Source organism: Carettochelys insculpta, chromosome 2 (genome assembly GCF_033958435.1).
Source record: "Carettochelys insculpta isolate YL-2023 chromosome 2, ASM3395843v1, whole genome shotgun sequence".
NCBI lineage: Eukaryota > Metazoa > Chordata > Testudines > Carettochelyidae > Carettochelys > Carettochelys insculpta.
This window is the reverse complement of record NC_134138.1, coordinates 198,466,618-198,482,360: the sequence shown is the minus strand read 5'-3', so window position 1 is coordinate 198,482,360 and position 15,743 is coordinate 198,466,618. Positions and strand designations below refer to the sequence as shown.

The window sequence follows — 15,743 nt, the reverse complement described above, 5'->3', positions numbered from 1 at the left end:
AATATGCCATCCTGTTGACTTTGGGTGAGCAATTTGCTTTCAGGGCAGATTCATTTCTACCGGCTCTCAAGGTTCCAGCTGCACCTCTCTAAGGGCCACTGCATTCCTTCATTCCCCTAGGAGGACAGGTGGTGTTTGCACACTACTGTTTACTGGGGGTGTGCACCATGGGGAGGCTGGTGGCCTTTAATCTCTGCCAGGGCTCCACAGGCGATTTGCAGGTGTAGACTGCAGTGAATATCAATGCATCTCCTGTTTTCTAGACCAAGATATTTCTGGAGCTGTACTGACTGCCTTCAGATTACTAGATGAAAAGGAGATGACTGATGCACTGTACTGTTGCAGCCACCCTTTTCTGCCTCCAAGGGCCAGGCTTCTGACATTGCAGACCATTGAGTGGATTTGACCCTCTGTTAAAAAAAAGAGAATGGGAGCTCTGTATTAAAACTGGGCAAACTGAGAATTGCCTTGGTACTTTAGTAGAGTCACTGACTGCTTTACTGTCTCACACTGGCTCACTTCTATGAGTGCAATAGAAACTAGATTATGTGAAGAGTTTAGGAGTTTGCATGTGGGGGAGGAGATGGGGGCTCAGAACTGGCTTTGAGGCCCCTTCCTGCACCTCCTCTGAATCTCACTTATTGGAATCCCCAGAGAGAGATGGCCTGGCTTTGTCTGACAGCACATTCTAATTAATGAGGGACACACAATGGAAGTTCTATGAGGGAGTTAAATAATCTTGTGGAAATGCCAGAGGAGATAGTATAGATCTAGGAAGGTTTCTTCATTCCTATTTTTTTTTCCTATGGTAAATACAGAGACAGATTTTTCTATTACATAATTTCTTTCACTGCAGTAGGGTCCAGGTGGCTTATGTTTCTAAGGCTTTTTTCCAATCCATCTGGTTCTATTGCCTCTATTTTCAAAACTGTGGGTTGTTTTTTTTCTTTTTTTTTAATTAGAGGAGGATTTCCCCCAGTTCACCCATGAACAGTTTTACTAATTAATCTTGATTATTTTTTTTTCCATTCTACTTTTTGAAATGGTCAGGTTGGTTAATGTATTAATACACTTTATAAAACAACTGCGCAGTATAGGCCCTGAGTCAAGAAAGCATCTTTATCTAGAGCAGCACTTAAGCACACACTAACCTTCAGGCATTTACTTACATTCCACTGAAATCTATGCTGTCCTGAATAAGTATAAAGTACGCATTTGAGTGCTCATCCTGAATTGGGGCTACTGAGACAAAAGCTATGGTTAAATTGTGGAGGGCCAGTCTTAGAATGATGAGACTCAAGAAAAGGTAAAATAGAAGGATCAGATATATTTTGCAGATATTTGTGAGCAGTAACATTTTTTTTAAACAATCCTGATATGCATTCTCCTCAGTAATGTATAGTATCTGATGTAAAAGTAGATGTCTTCTACCTTGGAGTACCAATGTTGTTCTGCGATGTACAATATCTGCCTATCACGTAAGAGAAATGAGATCTGGGAAATGAGTGCAATAATTTCATATGCCGGTGCCAGCACAATTCTCCCCATACTATGCTGGGGATAATAATAAACTCAGCAAAAGTGCTCCTTATTGTTTCTCCCCTCACAGCACCAAGTACCTCATTAATCCATTTAGGGGATTCCATGTCTCCTATACTCTCCCAAAAACTTTCTGGTTCATACAGTCTCTGGTTATTCTTGCATATGTCATTTTTTGGTGATAGAGAATCTCTCTTTTGCAGAAATTTCTATCAGGGATGCATACATATGACCATTATTATATCCTGCCCATCCACCAATAAACATTTACCTAAATCTGCTGGTTTCTCACCAGGCTAACCTTGCTAATATTATTCAGTTTGGTACCTACCTCATCTTTGTGAAAACTCTTTCACTCAAACTCACTTTATGATTAATTCTCATCATGCACCAGTGGAATCTAGTAAGTGCTCTAAACTGTATGAGGCCAGTTCAACCCTGGTGGAAGTCAGTCCAGCTTCATTGACTCAGTTTGGCGCTATGAGGATGAGTTCAGATCATGTTCCCTATTAAGGGTCCATTTACATTATTTATAAAGAGTTAACAAATGACTGATGTTAGAAGCATGCTGCAGACATGAGTCATGTTACAGAACACATGATTATAAACACACCCGCACAAAATATGATAGATTATGGCAACCTATTGATTTGCTGGCCTCTGTACCAATTGGTTAGCCATTTGTTAAACCCTATTTACAAATGGAACCTTAATATAAAGTGTGAACCCAGTCTGATTTGCACTTTTAGCTTTATTCCCACATGTCCATCAGAGCAGTCACTCCACCACCAGCAGTCGGGAGGTCCAACATTAATTCCCACACAGAGAATTTATTAACATTAATGAGTCTAGGATTATATAATAATAGGAAATGACAACTTCTCAAATTAGATATGCCAAATCGTTTATCATTTTCAATGACTGCCATCAACCCCAATTTGAGAGGCTCAAGATGACATAAAGAAGTAGAATTATTAATGAGGTAATAATTCAATTTTCTCTTAGGAACTGTAATTCATAAGAAACTGATTAGTTACATCATGACAATTTCCAGGCAGAGCTGGTGGTAGCCAAGGCAGGGCAAGCAACGGGGGGAAGGCAGAAGGAGAAAGAGAAAAAATGGCACTTGACCAGTAAAAGGTCTCTGGCCAGCAGGTGTGTGCTCTGACTATCTCTCCCCAGACAGTGGAACTGACCTACAGTTGCAGTCCAGCAGCTACTAGAACCTATATGCTGGCACTTGCTTGAATATATATTAGGAGAAAGAAGTTTGCTTGGAAATAGAATTAGAAAGAGAGACTAGTAATATCGGGTACGTAATTACAGTAAGAATGGCACCTCCTCTTTCTGCTGATTTCATTTTCAGAACATCTTGGCCAGATAACAACAGGCTATGCAGTGGCACTGAGGGGGTGGACCAGTTAGTTTAAATATCTGCCCAGAAGCAGACTGGCAAGCTCCTGGAGCTGAGCCTTGCTAACAGTGGAAACTTGTGATGGGGAGGTCAGCAGCTCCCGGAGGGATAAGAAGCTCATTCAGAAATTCCAATTAACTGTAACTCATCCCCAGATTCTGCTGGAACCATTTAGTGATTTTTTTTAAATTTAATGTAATGTCTTCTGGAGGAGAAACCCCCCGCTCCTGGCACTACGCTCTGCTGAGGAACATAGCTGGGAAATAATTCTAGTGTTTTAATGTACGAGCTGTTAGACACGTTAACAGCCTAAAATAACAGCATAACAAAGCATCAAAAGGGAAATTAGAGAGCCAACAACCCCCAAATGGGAAATATGCTGTAGAAGTCATTGAGGTCATGATTTTATCTCAAATGAAAATAAAAAAAGAACAACAAAATGGAATTTCAAGGCCATTTTCCACATATTTATACTCTAATATCAAAGGAAACAACATTACTCTCAAGATTATAAACTGCGCTTTACACACTGATGCACTGAGTTTTCTGGGTCCTAGTCCATCCTCGATTCCACCCTGTCCCTGCTACTCAAACATTCTCCTGTACCTCCTCTAAATAGAGTCTCTAATGACTCCATTCTGGCCAAATCTCAAGGCTCCCCATTTTCATCTTCCTTTGTCTCTCAAGTTGGCGCATACACCCCTGACCACCCGCTGATGCTTAAAATTCTGCCCTCCCCCAGCTTGTGAAGCTCTGTCCCCCACGAATCTCCTCCTACTTCTCCAGTGGCTACTCCAGTGTTTTGTTCAGTGGATCTTCAGTTGACCCTTCATTGGATGTTCCCCAAGGTTCTGCCCTTGATATGCTTTCGTCTCTCTAGGCCCCATCTGCTCACCCACGTCTCCACCTTTCCCTTTTCCACAACAACTTATTAATCTGGTTGCCTTCTGCTTCCCTCCAGGCAACCTGCACCTCAGCCTGCCAGGCATTTTCTGAGAGAAATCAAGGTGGCAGCACAAGCTTGACAGAGCCAAAATTAAATATTTGACTTCACCTCTATATCATGTTTCTACTCTCCTTTATACCTTCATTACTGTGAATTACACCACCATCACGGTGTCTTACACCCATTTTCTTTGCCTTGGTCCACTTTTTTGGCCTATAAATCCAGGCTGTATCTTAGTCTTGCAGCTTTCACCAATGTAATATGCCAAAGATTCTTCCTTCTCTTGTCTGTCTAGCCTGCCAAAGCTATTTCTCTAGGCTCTCATCATCTTGTTCTTCAATTACTGCAGTCTCTTCCCCTTTGGCCCTGGTGCCAGCTCCACTGCTTCCCTCAAGGCCATTAAAATTCTGTCACTTGGATCACACTGCAGACTCAGATACAAATAAATTTCCCCTCTATTTGCATCCCTCTGCTTGCTCTTCCTTCCTCTACAGTACGAAACACATTCACATCTTGTCCTTCCACGTTTAACCTCACCCTGTGTAAAAGACTAACTAAATCAAGCCCTCAACCCCCACCACTGATCTGCCAGCAATGCCACACTTCATCACTGCTTTGTCGTCTTATCCCTCTGGCACTAGTGCACTTTCTCTCATGACATCCCACCCCTCCACCCCACTCAACGGAGCAGTGAACTCCCTATTAAAACTGCACAACTACTGCTTTATCTTCTCTAAATCCCTTCCTCAAAGCCTAGCTTTGTTGAGATGCCTAAAAATCTTTGTCATGTGAATTGGTGATGCAAATGGTTGGCTGTGACTTATTTTTCTCCTGGACCTCTGTTCATTTGGCTGCCTTGGCGAGCCTCACTCTGTCTGTGTTGTCCACTTATTGCATCCAGTTTGAAACCAAGGCTAGGCCTACATTACAAGAAAAAATTGATTTAAATATGCAACTCTAGCTACACAAATAGTGTAACTGGAGTCAACATTTGTTAAATTGATTTTTGCTGCCATCCCCACAGTAGGAGGTTGACGGAAGTAACTCTCTTGCTCAATTCCCTTACTCCTCATGACTGCGAGGAGGACAGGCATCAACAGTGGTGCCCTGATCATTCAATTTAGTGCAGCCCCACTAAGGCCACGTCTACACGTGCTGCCTACTTCGAAGTAGCAGCGCCAACTTGGAAATAGCGCCCGTCACGGCTACACGCGTCGGGCGCTATTTCGAAGTTAACATCGACGTTAGGCGGCGAGACGTCGAAGTCGCTAACCCCATGAGGGGATGGGAATAGCGCCCTACTTCGACGTTCAACGTCGAAGTAGGGAACACGTAGTCGTTGCGCATCCCGCAACATCGAAATAGCGGGGTCCTCCATGGCGGCCATCAGCTGAGGGGTTGAGAGATGCTCTCTCCAGCCCCTGAGCTTGATGGTGGCCGCATGCAGCGGCCCCTTAAAGCTCCCCGCCCCCTGCCTTCCTGTGCAGGAAGCTGAGAGAGCGTGCAGGCAGCAGCATTGCCATGCGGCTAGCCTGCACGCTCCTCTGCAGCCACAGACACCCACACCCGACGCGATGGCCGCCCCCCAGCCCCCCCAGGGGACCCCCCCCCAAGGGGAGACAGGGCTCCCAGCCCAGCAGGCAGGCGGGGAAGCGGCAGCGGGGCCCCTCCTGGACGGAGGCCGAGCTTCGGGACCTGCTGGGGCTCTGGAGTGAGGAGGAGGTGCTCCAGGTAATGGGGAGCAAGAGGCAGAACGCGGACGCATTCGCTCGGGTGACCAAGGGCTTGGCCGCCCGGGGTCACCCTGCCTGCACTCCGGATCATGTCCAGAGTAAAGTGAAGGAACTGCGGCAGGGTTACACCCGGGCCTGGGATGTGGCCCGCCGATCTGGGGCCGCCCCCATCACTTGCCCCTTTTACAGGGAGCTCAGGGACATCCTGGGACCCCGGCACACCTCCTCCCCTCCGGCCACGCTTGATACATTGGCCAACGAGCCCCAGCAGGCCCCGGAGGCGGAGTCCGCCCCGGAGGCAAGCCCCGCACCCCGGGGTCCCCCCCAGGAGCCCACCCCCGGGGCACCAGAGGAGGAGGAAGTCCTCCTCCAGCGACACCAGCCTGAGGATCGTGCTGCCCTCGAGGAGCTCCAGCCGGGCGTCCACCCACTGGGTGTCCCCCGACCGTGGGAGTGGACCATCAGGTATGTACCCCACCGGTGCACACCCCCGGGGTTGAGGAGCGGGGGTAATAGATATGACCAGGGCCCTCCACATGCCCAGATGACCATGGCCCCAAGGACAGCAGTGGCATGTCCCTCAGAAGAGTGCATTAGCCCCTGCCCCCCAGCACGACAGTGCCATGCCCCATCCCCGGGGCAGGGGGGAGCAGAACCTCTAGGGTCCCCTGGGGGGAAGGGGGTGGGACACCCAGCAGCAGCAGCAGCATGTGATGGAGTGGGGGGAGTGCAAATGCGAGACTCAGGCTAGATATGAGAAACAAGCAGAATAGCTCCCAATGGCTAAGGATGACCCTGGGGCTACAACTGGCAGGTAACACCTCTGCCCTGAACAAAGAGGAGGGAGGAGCTGAGCTGGGTTTGAATCGGGGGCGGCAGTTAGAGGCTAGGGGAAGGGAGAGCTAGAAGGCAGCCAGCCTGAGGAGAGGGAAAGCTACACCCCAGAGGGGCACCCCGCGGGGTCTTCTCCCCAGGATGGGTTGGAAGGACCGTCTCTGACTGCTGTACTGTCGCTTCTGTGAGAAACTGGGCATCTGTTGCCTAATAAACCTCCTGTTGTACCTGCTGAGTGAGAGTCACTCCTGCCAGCGGACGGGGTGCAGTGCAGGGGGACCCCTCACAGCAGCATCTCACGGGGACGGGATGGGGAACCTGCAGCAGAGGGGTGGGGGGACAAGGGCCACGGCTTGGGGCCCACACTAACGGCTGTCTCCACTCTTCTTCCCCCGCTCCTGTGTTCCGCAGCTGCACCATCAGAAGGACTGGAGAGCGCCGGCGAGGTGTCAGTGGTCCCGGACAGCCCACCAGGGCCATCACTCCAGGCCAGCCCCTCGGCGGAGGACCAACCAGCCCCACGGCGGGGAAGACGGTGGACCCAGCATCACCACCCGATGGTGACGGACCCCCAGCTGCTGGCCATCCACCGTCGGCAGCTGGAGGTCGCCGAGCAGTGGCTGCGGGTGGAGGAGCACCGCCTCCAGCTGCAGGAGCGGGCGCTGGCCTGGCGCCAGGAGGCATGGGGGGCCTTCATACGGACCTTTGATCGTATCGCCGACTACCTGGCCCCCCATGCCGCGCCAGCCGCCGCTGCGCCCGCCCTGCCTGCTCCACCCGCTGCGCCGTCCGCTGTCGCACCGCCACCTGCCACCGAGGGCCCTTCTGCCGAGGGGGACCTCGGGCCAGTTGACACCCACCGGCCGCATCTACCGGTCCGCCTGGCCCCCAGCCAGCCCCAGCCAGGGCTGAGGCCGAGGCATGGGTCGCGGCCGCCCACCCCCAGCGCTGGACATTAGGGGGTGTGGGGCCCAGGACATGCCCCCCCTTTGTATATATTCCCCCCAGTTTTATGTTATTTTGTAAATAGTTTTTATATTAGACCCCTGTTGCTATGCTGATCCTTGCTCCCCCAAGTACATAGTTCTCCCCTTCCTTGTCTTCCCCTTTCATCTTATCCTTATTTATAATACATATATATATATATATAAGTTTGATTTTGCCTGTAAATAGTTAGTCTTGATAATAATAATAAGAGTTCTACAGATATTTGATTTGACGAACAACTGTCTGCTTTTATTTACAAGAAAAGGGGGGGGGCGCTCTTGGGTGCTCTGCGGTGTGGGCATAGGGGCAGGGAGTGTTGTGGAGGATGGGGGGGCAGTGGGGGGCCTGCCAGCGTTCACCCCGCAGCCTCATTGAACTGGGCCCGCAGGGCCTCCCGGACCCGGGTCCCTTCGGGGTCCACCTGGCGACTGGGGGCAGCGGGTGGCTGCACATCAGCCCTGCCGGCCTTCACAGCCCAGCCCTGAAAGAAGGCCTCCCCCTTGCTCTCCACCAGGTTGTGGAGTGTGCTGCACGCACCCACAATCTGGGGGATGTTGGTGGGGCCCGCATCAAGGCGGGTGAGGAGACACCTCCAGCACCCTTTGAGGCACCCAAATGTGCGCTCCACCACCCAGCGCGCGTGGTTCAGGCGCAGGTTGAAGCGCTCCTGGCTGGCTGACAGATGGCCCGTGTAAGGGTGCATGAGCCAGGGCCAGAGGGGGTATGCTGCATCTGCGATGATGCAGAGGGGCATGGTGGTGTCCCCCACAGGAATCTCCCGCTGGGGGATGTAGGTCCCCGCCTCCAGCTGGCGGCACAGGCCCGAGTTCTGGAATACCCGGGCGTCGTGGGTGCTGCCAGGCCAGCCCACATAAATGTCCAGGAAACGGCCCCGGCTGTCCACCAAGGCCTGGAGGACCACTAAGTGGTAGCCCTTCCTGTTTAAGTAGCGTCCTCCACTGTGTTCCGGGGCGCAGATGGGGATGTGAGTCCCATCCAGAGCCCCGAAGCAATTGGGGAAGCCCAGGGTGGCAAAGCCCGCGATGGCGGTATCCGAGTCCCCGAGCCTCACAAGCCTGTGGAGGAGCAGGGCATTCATGGCGCGGACAACCTGCAGGGGAAGCACATGGGAGAGCACCAATGAGGGGTGTGCAGGGTGTGTGTGGCCCTCCCCTGCCAGGGCCCCCCTCCCCTCCCCTCCCCTCTCCTCCCCTGCCAGGGCTGCCTCCCCCTCCCCTGTGGGTCCTCTTACCTCCATGAGGACAGCCCCGATGGTGGCCTTGCTGACGCCAAACTGCTGGCCCACGGATCGGTAGCTGTCTGGAGTGGCTAGCTTCCAGACAGCGATGCCGACCCGTTTCTCCACGCTGAGGGCACGCTGCATGGCGGTGTCCTGGTGCCCCAGTGCGGGGGTGAGCCACTGGCATAGCTCCAGAAATGTCTGTTGGGTCATGCGAAAGTTCTGGAGCCAGCGGTCGTCATCCCATTCTCCGAGCACCAGCCGCTCCCACTAGTCGGTGCTCGTGGGGTAGCTCCACAGCCGGCGGTGTGTCCATCGGGGTGGGGCGGGGTGCTGCAGGGTTGGGGGTTGTGTCCTCCTCCCCTGCGGGCAGCTCCTCCTCTGTGGCAAGGATGTGCTCAGCTGCCTCCTGCATGGCATGGAGCAGGGCAAGCACTGCTCCTACAGGGGCGGCTGTGTGGACCTCTGGCTTCCACTGCTGCTGCTGCTGCTGCTGCTGCTGCTGGGGGTCCATGACTGCGTTGCTCGAGGTATGCATGGCTATAGCTCTGCAGACCGCGTGCTGTGCAGGCTGCGTGTGTCTGGGAGGGGCCCTTTAAGGGAGCGGCTAGCTGTAGCCCCGGAAGCGCTAGTCCGCCCTGTGACCCTGTCTGCAGCTGTTCCTGGCACCCTTATTTCGATGTGTGCTACTTTGGCGTGTAGACATTCCCTCGCAGCGCCTATTTCGATGTGGTGCTGCCCAACGTCGACGTTGCCAGCCCTGGAGGTCGTGTAGACGTTATTCATCGAAATAGCCTATTTCGATGTAGTGTGCATGTGTAGACGTAGCCTAGGTGTGCTAACTCAAACCCAAGAAGGTCAACCACCAGCATGTTGATCTTCGGGTAAGTATACACCTACCCCTAGACTGTGAGCTCTTGTGTATAAGGACTATTCATACATACTATATATACACACTGGGAGGGCCCAATGCCTGATTGTAATTCCTAGGCACTAATCTAATGGTAATTACAAATACATAGCACTTAACTGTGGTATTTTTTTCTTTACTATTTGCAATCTCTTTGAAACATGAAAGCAATATACCTTTACTGATCTTCTAGTGCCCTTTCATGTCTACCAGAGTACAAGCTAACCCCATGTGCCCTCTTACTTCTCTGTGGATCAGGAGAGCTGATAACATCAGTATAGCTTTGACAACAGGGATCCAAATCTTGCCAGGTTCTGAGTGCTAGGAAGTCACTTTGCACTGCAGTATTGCTTTTCCTTTCAGGATCTCAGTATGGTCTACAAATAACAATTAATTAAGCCTCCCAGCTTCCCAGTAAATGAAGGTTATTATTCCCATTATACAGCAACATAAATTATCCTAGAGAAACACATTTTATATCCTGGATTTCAAAAGAACTGAGCACTTTTACTTCTACTGACTTCTATGGGAACTGCAAGTACCCAGCACCCATGAGATGAAGAGCCCTATCAGAAGATCTGCCCAAAGTCACACAGATTCAAATGCAGAGCAGAGGAAGGAACACAAGAATCCTGGCTCCCAATCTGGAGACTAACCTTTTCTCAACAAAGCAACAGTGTGGTGATTTCCAGACAGTATGTAATAACTTTTTTATCCTAGGGAATCATCAGGAGATTTCATGGAAAATCTTACGAGCTCTCATGACACTTGTAATGAAAATGGTTAGCTTACACAGATCATCGCTATACTAGAGAGAGGTGAACTGATTCAGACAAAATCCAAACTGAGCTGCTTTCTTTATCCATCCTTTCAAGTAATATTCTTTTTTGTTTTCACTCTTGACTTTCTCTGGGGTTTGGTCAAGACCAAAAGCAGGAAGATGGAGAAGCTATTCCCTTCAAATATAACCAAGATATTCTGGAAATCTTGTGAGAAGTAGGATCAATATTATCATAAACTTGCAGCTAGATTTCAGAATCAATAATTTTTCAGATAAGCTACCAAAAAGCACCTCCAAATCTTTAAAGTTCTGCCTATCACTGTTCTCCTGATCAAATTGCAGACTCAGCAATGAACTTTCATGAACTCTCCTGATACATTTAATAAAGACGCAGGCACGAATTCCATATTAACTTACACTCCATAGACTAACTTAAATTCCATTTAAGTCAATGAACTGCATGAGGCAAATGGTCTTGAACTTTGGCCAGTAAATTTAAGTCTCTGATTATATACGAATGACATTTTAAAAATAAAATAAAAATCCTAATGGTGCTGTTCTGATGGCTGCCATCTTGGACACATGCTGGAGAGTGGATAGAGACCTCCAAAGCTGAAAAATCCCCAACTGGACTCATAACAGACTCATATCCTCTGAAGATTAAAAGGGTGTCAATAACATGCACTTAGTAGTGGGCCACCATTTTTAGACGTTATACAAGGTTTGCACCTACCTGTCTGCCTTCCATTGCTCCTCGCATTTCCTTAAATGTTGAACTAAATTCTCCAATGAAGTCATGTTTGCCATTGGAATCCCAGTCCCAAACGATGCACTTAGTGAAGGAGAGGAAAGAACAGAGGAAAACATTGTTCTTTAGGCAAGAATTTTGTCAGCAAGGTGAAATTTCAGTATTCATTGATGAAATCAAAACAAAAAGCAGTCAAGTAGCACTTTAAAGACTAGCAAAATAGTTTATTAGGTGAGCTTTCGTGGGGCAGACCCACTTCTTCAGACCATAGCCAGATGAAATTTTATATATGGACACAAAAGTAGGCATACTGTAAAAACTCTTTCTTACCAAGACTGTAATGAACCGACATGTGAAATCTCAACATAACTTGCCAGAAGGGGGAGATGTTTATTGTATTATTGGCAGAAGAAAGTGACATTGCATGTTTCATGATAGAAATGATTGAACAGATCTTGTATTCAAGTATGAAAAAGCATCTTGAGTATAATTGTATATTAGTGTTCACACAATGTTCTGAGTTGTAATAATACTGAATACTTGGCTCTGCAAAGTGCTTTACAAACATTAATTCATCTTTACAACACCTCTGAGATGTACGTAAACATTATCGTTCCCATTTTACAGTTACTGTCAGAGAAACAGAAGTTACACTGAACGGTTTCTACAGTGGCTTTTGCATTTGTGTGCCTCTCTGTCAGGTGCCCATTTTGAGATCCCTAGTGCCCTGCTCATCATCCGCTGTTCCTGTTGCCTTCCACTAAAACTGTAGGCTCAGGGCTTATGAAAATCTTGCCCAAAGTGCCTCAGGTTGGCACACAAAAAATGAAGGCACCCACAATCAGATGTCGCTTTGCAAACTGTCCACTTAAGTGACATGCCTAAGCCAAGAAAACAAGTCAGAGGAAGAACTGGGGTTTGGAGCCAAGAGCTCGTGGCTCTAAACAGCACAGCTCACTAACTACTAATATGTGCATATTTTAGCATGAGTAACAAAGCCTAGCATAACTGCCAACCATTTCCATTTTAACTGTTTGTTTTCAGTCATTCATCAGGTTCATTTGTATATACAGTCACCCTGGTTAGCTTATAAGAGAATACCATCAACTGGAACTTTAGGACTATTATTTATTGATTTGCACCACAAAAATATACAAGCCCTCTCTTAGCAAGCACAGAGAAACATATTTGTTAAATAACACATTTTAAAACTGGCCCATCATCAGCAAATATTCCAATATGCGCTTAACAGATAGAAACTCACATTGTTCCCCATGTGTCATTAGGCAAACGCTTGTATATGTAGACAGGTCTTGCTGTGTGCTGGGAGGTCAATAAACATAAATGCTCAGGTCTAGGGAACCAAGCTGGCAAGACAGGGACCTGGCTTCAAATGTTGTTGTGAAGTGTTATTTTTAATCTGTATATCTCAGTCAGCTTCTTAAATGCCTGAACCCAGCTACCTTTATCTGTTTTGTAGAACCTGGGCAGGGAGGTAACTAAATTCATAGCTGAGATTTCACAGGCAAACATGTCACTATTCACTTTATCACTTAACTTCCAAAGATTTTGCGGCGGTTTGACCTTTCAGACTCTTTCCCATTTACAACACCTCAAAAGTGATGTGGTCTAGTGTAGTCAGGTTTCTTTGATTCACAAACAAGCTAGAGGTAGCAGTCATACAAAGAAGACTGCAGCATTTTCCTGTGTTCTTTCAGACTCTAGTCAGTGGGAATGGTTCACTGATGAGACAACCCCTTCCTCATGTTGAGTGTTCTGTCATTTTTACCTTATCAGGCAGAATTTTTTTTAACCTTTCCATGAAGGGGTCCCAAAGGGATGGAAAATCTTCAAATCAAACAAATAAAGAATTTCTGTCTCTATAAGGAACTGAATTGTTTGATGACAGCTCTGACAGAGGTGGAAGAAAAATCTCCTCTGTGTGCCTCTTTCTATACTTTGTTTTACTCAGCAACAATAGTGTAGAACTGGGTTTCCTGTTCTGATAGCAGGAATGTCTCTTGAAATGTCGCCTGAAACAGCATTTCCATCACTAGCAGATAAGACGAACCCTTTATAATAAAATTTCATTAAAAAAACAACAACAACAACTAAAACAACTCTGGTACATGTATATCAACTACAGCTTTTAGAGGCACAGGTGAAAAATTCAGCCATAACAATTTTGCAAAGAAGTTTTGAATTTTTTATTTTTTTCCTGTTCCACAATCTTAGAAATGGGCCCCCTTTCTGTTTTCTGTGAAATGTTGTGTTTTACTAAAATAATTTTCAAAATTTGGTTAAAAGTTTTTTCCATTTTTTTTTTTTTAATTTGCTGAAAACATGGATTTCAGAATGAATGCACTGATTCTGGTGAAAGAGAACACCAGATTCTGGAGCAGAAATGGGGTCTCACCCATGGAAGTTTCAATACCTAATAGATAAAATAGTTCCTCTTTAAGGTGCTACAGGACAACTTGCTTTTTTATTAGTTTTTCAGTAACCCTTAACCATAGTATTTTTGACTCCAGTTATGTCCTCCAAGCGCTACCTTTGAAGTGGCCCTGTATGACCTCACTCAATTCACTGCTTTATTGCTGGATCTGCTTTCCTTCTCTGAAGCACAATCACAGGTTACTGGAACATAAAATGAGTGAAGAATCATGTTGCTTTAGTGATTCCTCTATTGTCTGATTTTCATTAGAACTCTCAACAGAGGTTAAGAAAAGAGGAGCACTATTAGAAAAGATTTCAGGTTAGAATTTTAATTGGAGATTATCTACGTCAAATTACATTTCACACAGTCAATAAAACATGGATCCAGCTATTTGTTTGTTTCATTCCAAAGGTCTTCAAACTTTAGCTTTTGGGAAGCCACAGCCTCAGCAAAAGAGGGATATACCAGGCATCCTCTACAAGAAAACACAATATACTGCAACATACGCATGGCAGCAGCCTGGAACTCTCAATCTGCATTTGCCTAATGGCATTTAATACTTGACAGATCCATCACACTTCCTTTGTGTGATCACCAAGCTCATTCCCCCATCCCTCTCTTGAACTAGATATTCCACAGAAATACCACATGAATTTTATTAAGCATCCTACAACTCCAGACATTACTAGCATTCAGCCAGGCTGATTGCACAATAAATGTAATTAATTCCACAACTGGCTGCTCCAGGGGAGGAAAATCTTTTGTTTGAGTGGATTGAAAACATTCAAAATTATTGACATTTCAGTGATCAGCTTTCCCATTTTTTCCCCTAATTCCTCCCCTACCCCCTTCCAACACACTTTTTGGCCACCTTAGCTCATTAGCTGTCTCAAAGGTTGGAAATACCGGATGACATTCACAGCAATTAGAAGTTTCACTCATTTCTGTCTCATAGGCCTGGTCTATACTACATTTTTAGGTCAACATACGCTGCCCTGCATCAGACAAGCTGTAGCATTGTCTTCACTTAAATTTGGCTCCTGCTGACATAAGTGCCCCTGACTGCCAACTGAGTGACACTACTTACATCCTGATAGACGTAACACAGCATCACTGTAGACACAGCATTGCTTTCATCTACTGTTACTGTCACTGGTCCCGCAATGCCCCACCCTGCCAAGACAACTGATATAAGTGCTCCTGGCGAGGATGTGCACTGCCAATGCAAAGAGATCACACCTGTGGAGACTGTGTGCCGAGTAAGTTAGACTGACACAATTCTGACACCATTTTGGACATCATAATTAGACTGACATAATTTTGCAGTGTAGACATGGCTGTAATGGGTACAATATGAAGGAGCACTAAGTCTGAAAGGAATAATTTGCTATTATCTATGTAAAGATTAAACCGTTAGGGTAAAACAGAAATCTGTTTCCCCAGTTCCTGAACCTACCTACGGAATCAGAACTCTAAACCAACCAAAATTCTTTTAGGTAAACAAATGGAAAAAATGCACATGCATCTCTGGCATGGATGGGGAAGTGATAATCTGGACATTTACCAGATTCAGGCTATAACTTTACTCGCAAAACAGGTGTAGTTTTTTCACTGCATGATAACTAATTCCATTAGCAATCCCACTATGAAAAACTGACACCACATGTTGTAATTTTACCTTGAGTAGATAAGGTCAGTCACCGGCAGCAGTATAGTGCTAGCCTGCCCTAGCTACTTCATGGTAACCCCTACAAGTGCCTTCTCTCCATTTAGTGTTGTGAAGCAGTTTCTTTACCATGCATTAGTTACCCTCCTGGTAAAAACACCTCTGTGTCAGTGAAGACAAAGGTAGGAAATAATATAGTCAGAACTTCACCATAAAGTTTATGAATGGATCCAAAATAGGCTCACAAGGTTATTTGTTAAAGACTGACAGCGAGTCTCTTATAACTAAATTTTATTTAGAGATAGCTGGATTTTGGAAATGCACTTTTTCAGAATAGTTCACTTGAGTGCCTCGCATGGAGGAAATTAAACTGTATTAAACTAGAGCATAACACATACAAAGCCAACCAAAGGTCAGAAATTCAAAGTTAAGGTTTGCCAGGCTTAGTTTCTCCTAGTCACTTACATTTTGTAGCTGATCTAGTGTAATTTTCACACAATTTATCATA

General features: G+C 46.8%; 1 protein-coding gene across 1 annotated transcript in view; it reads right to left on the bottom strand.

The window, feature by feature from the left end:
• The window catches only part of CPNE4 (copine 4), a 354,061-nt gene that overhangs the window by 61,042 nt on the left and 277,276 nt on the right, over window positions 1-15,743 (bottom strand). The window contains exon 9 of the mRNA XM_074986114.1: window positions 11,118-11,216. Within this exon, the coding sequence (XP_074842215.1) occupies window positions 11,118-11,216 (99 nt within the window). The remainder of the gene's footprint in view (window positions 1-11,117; window positions 11,217-15,743) is intronic.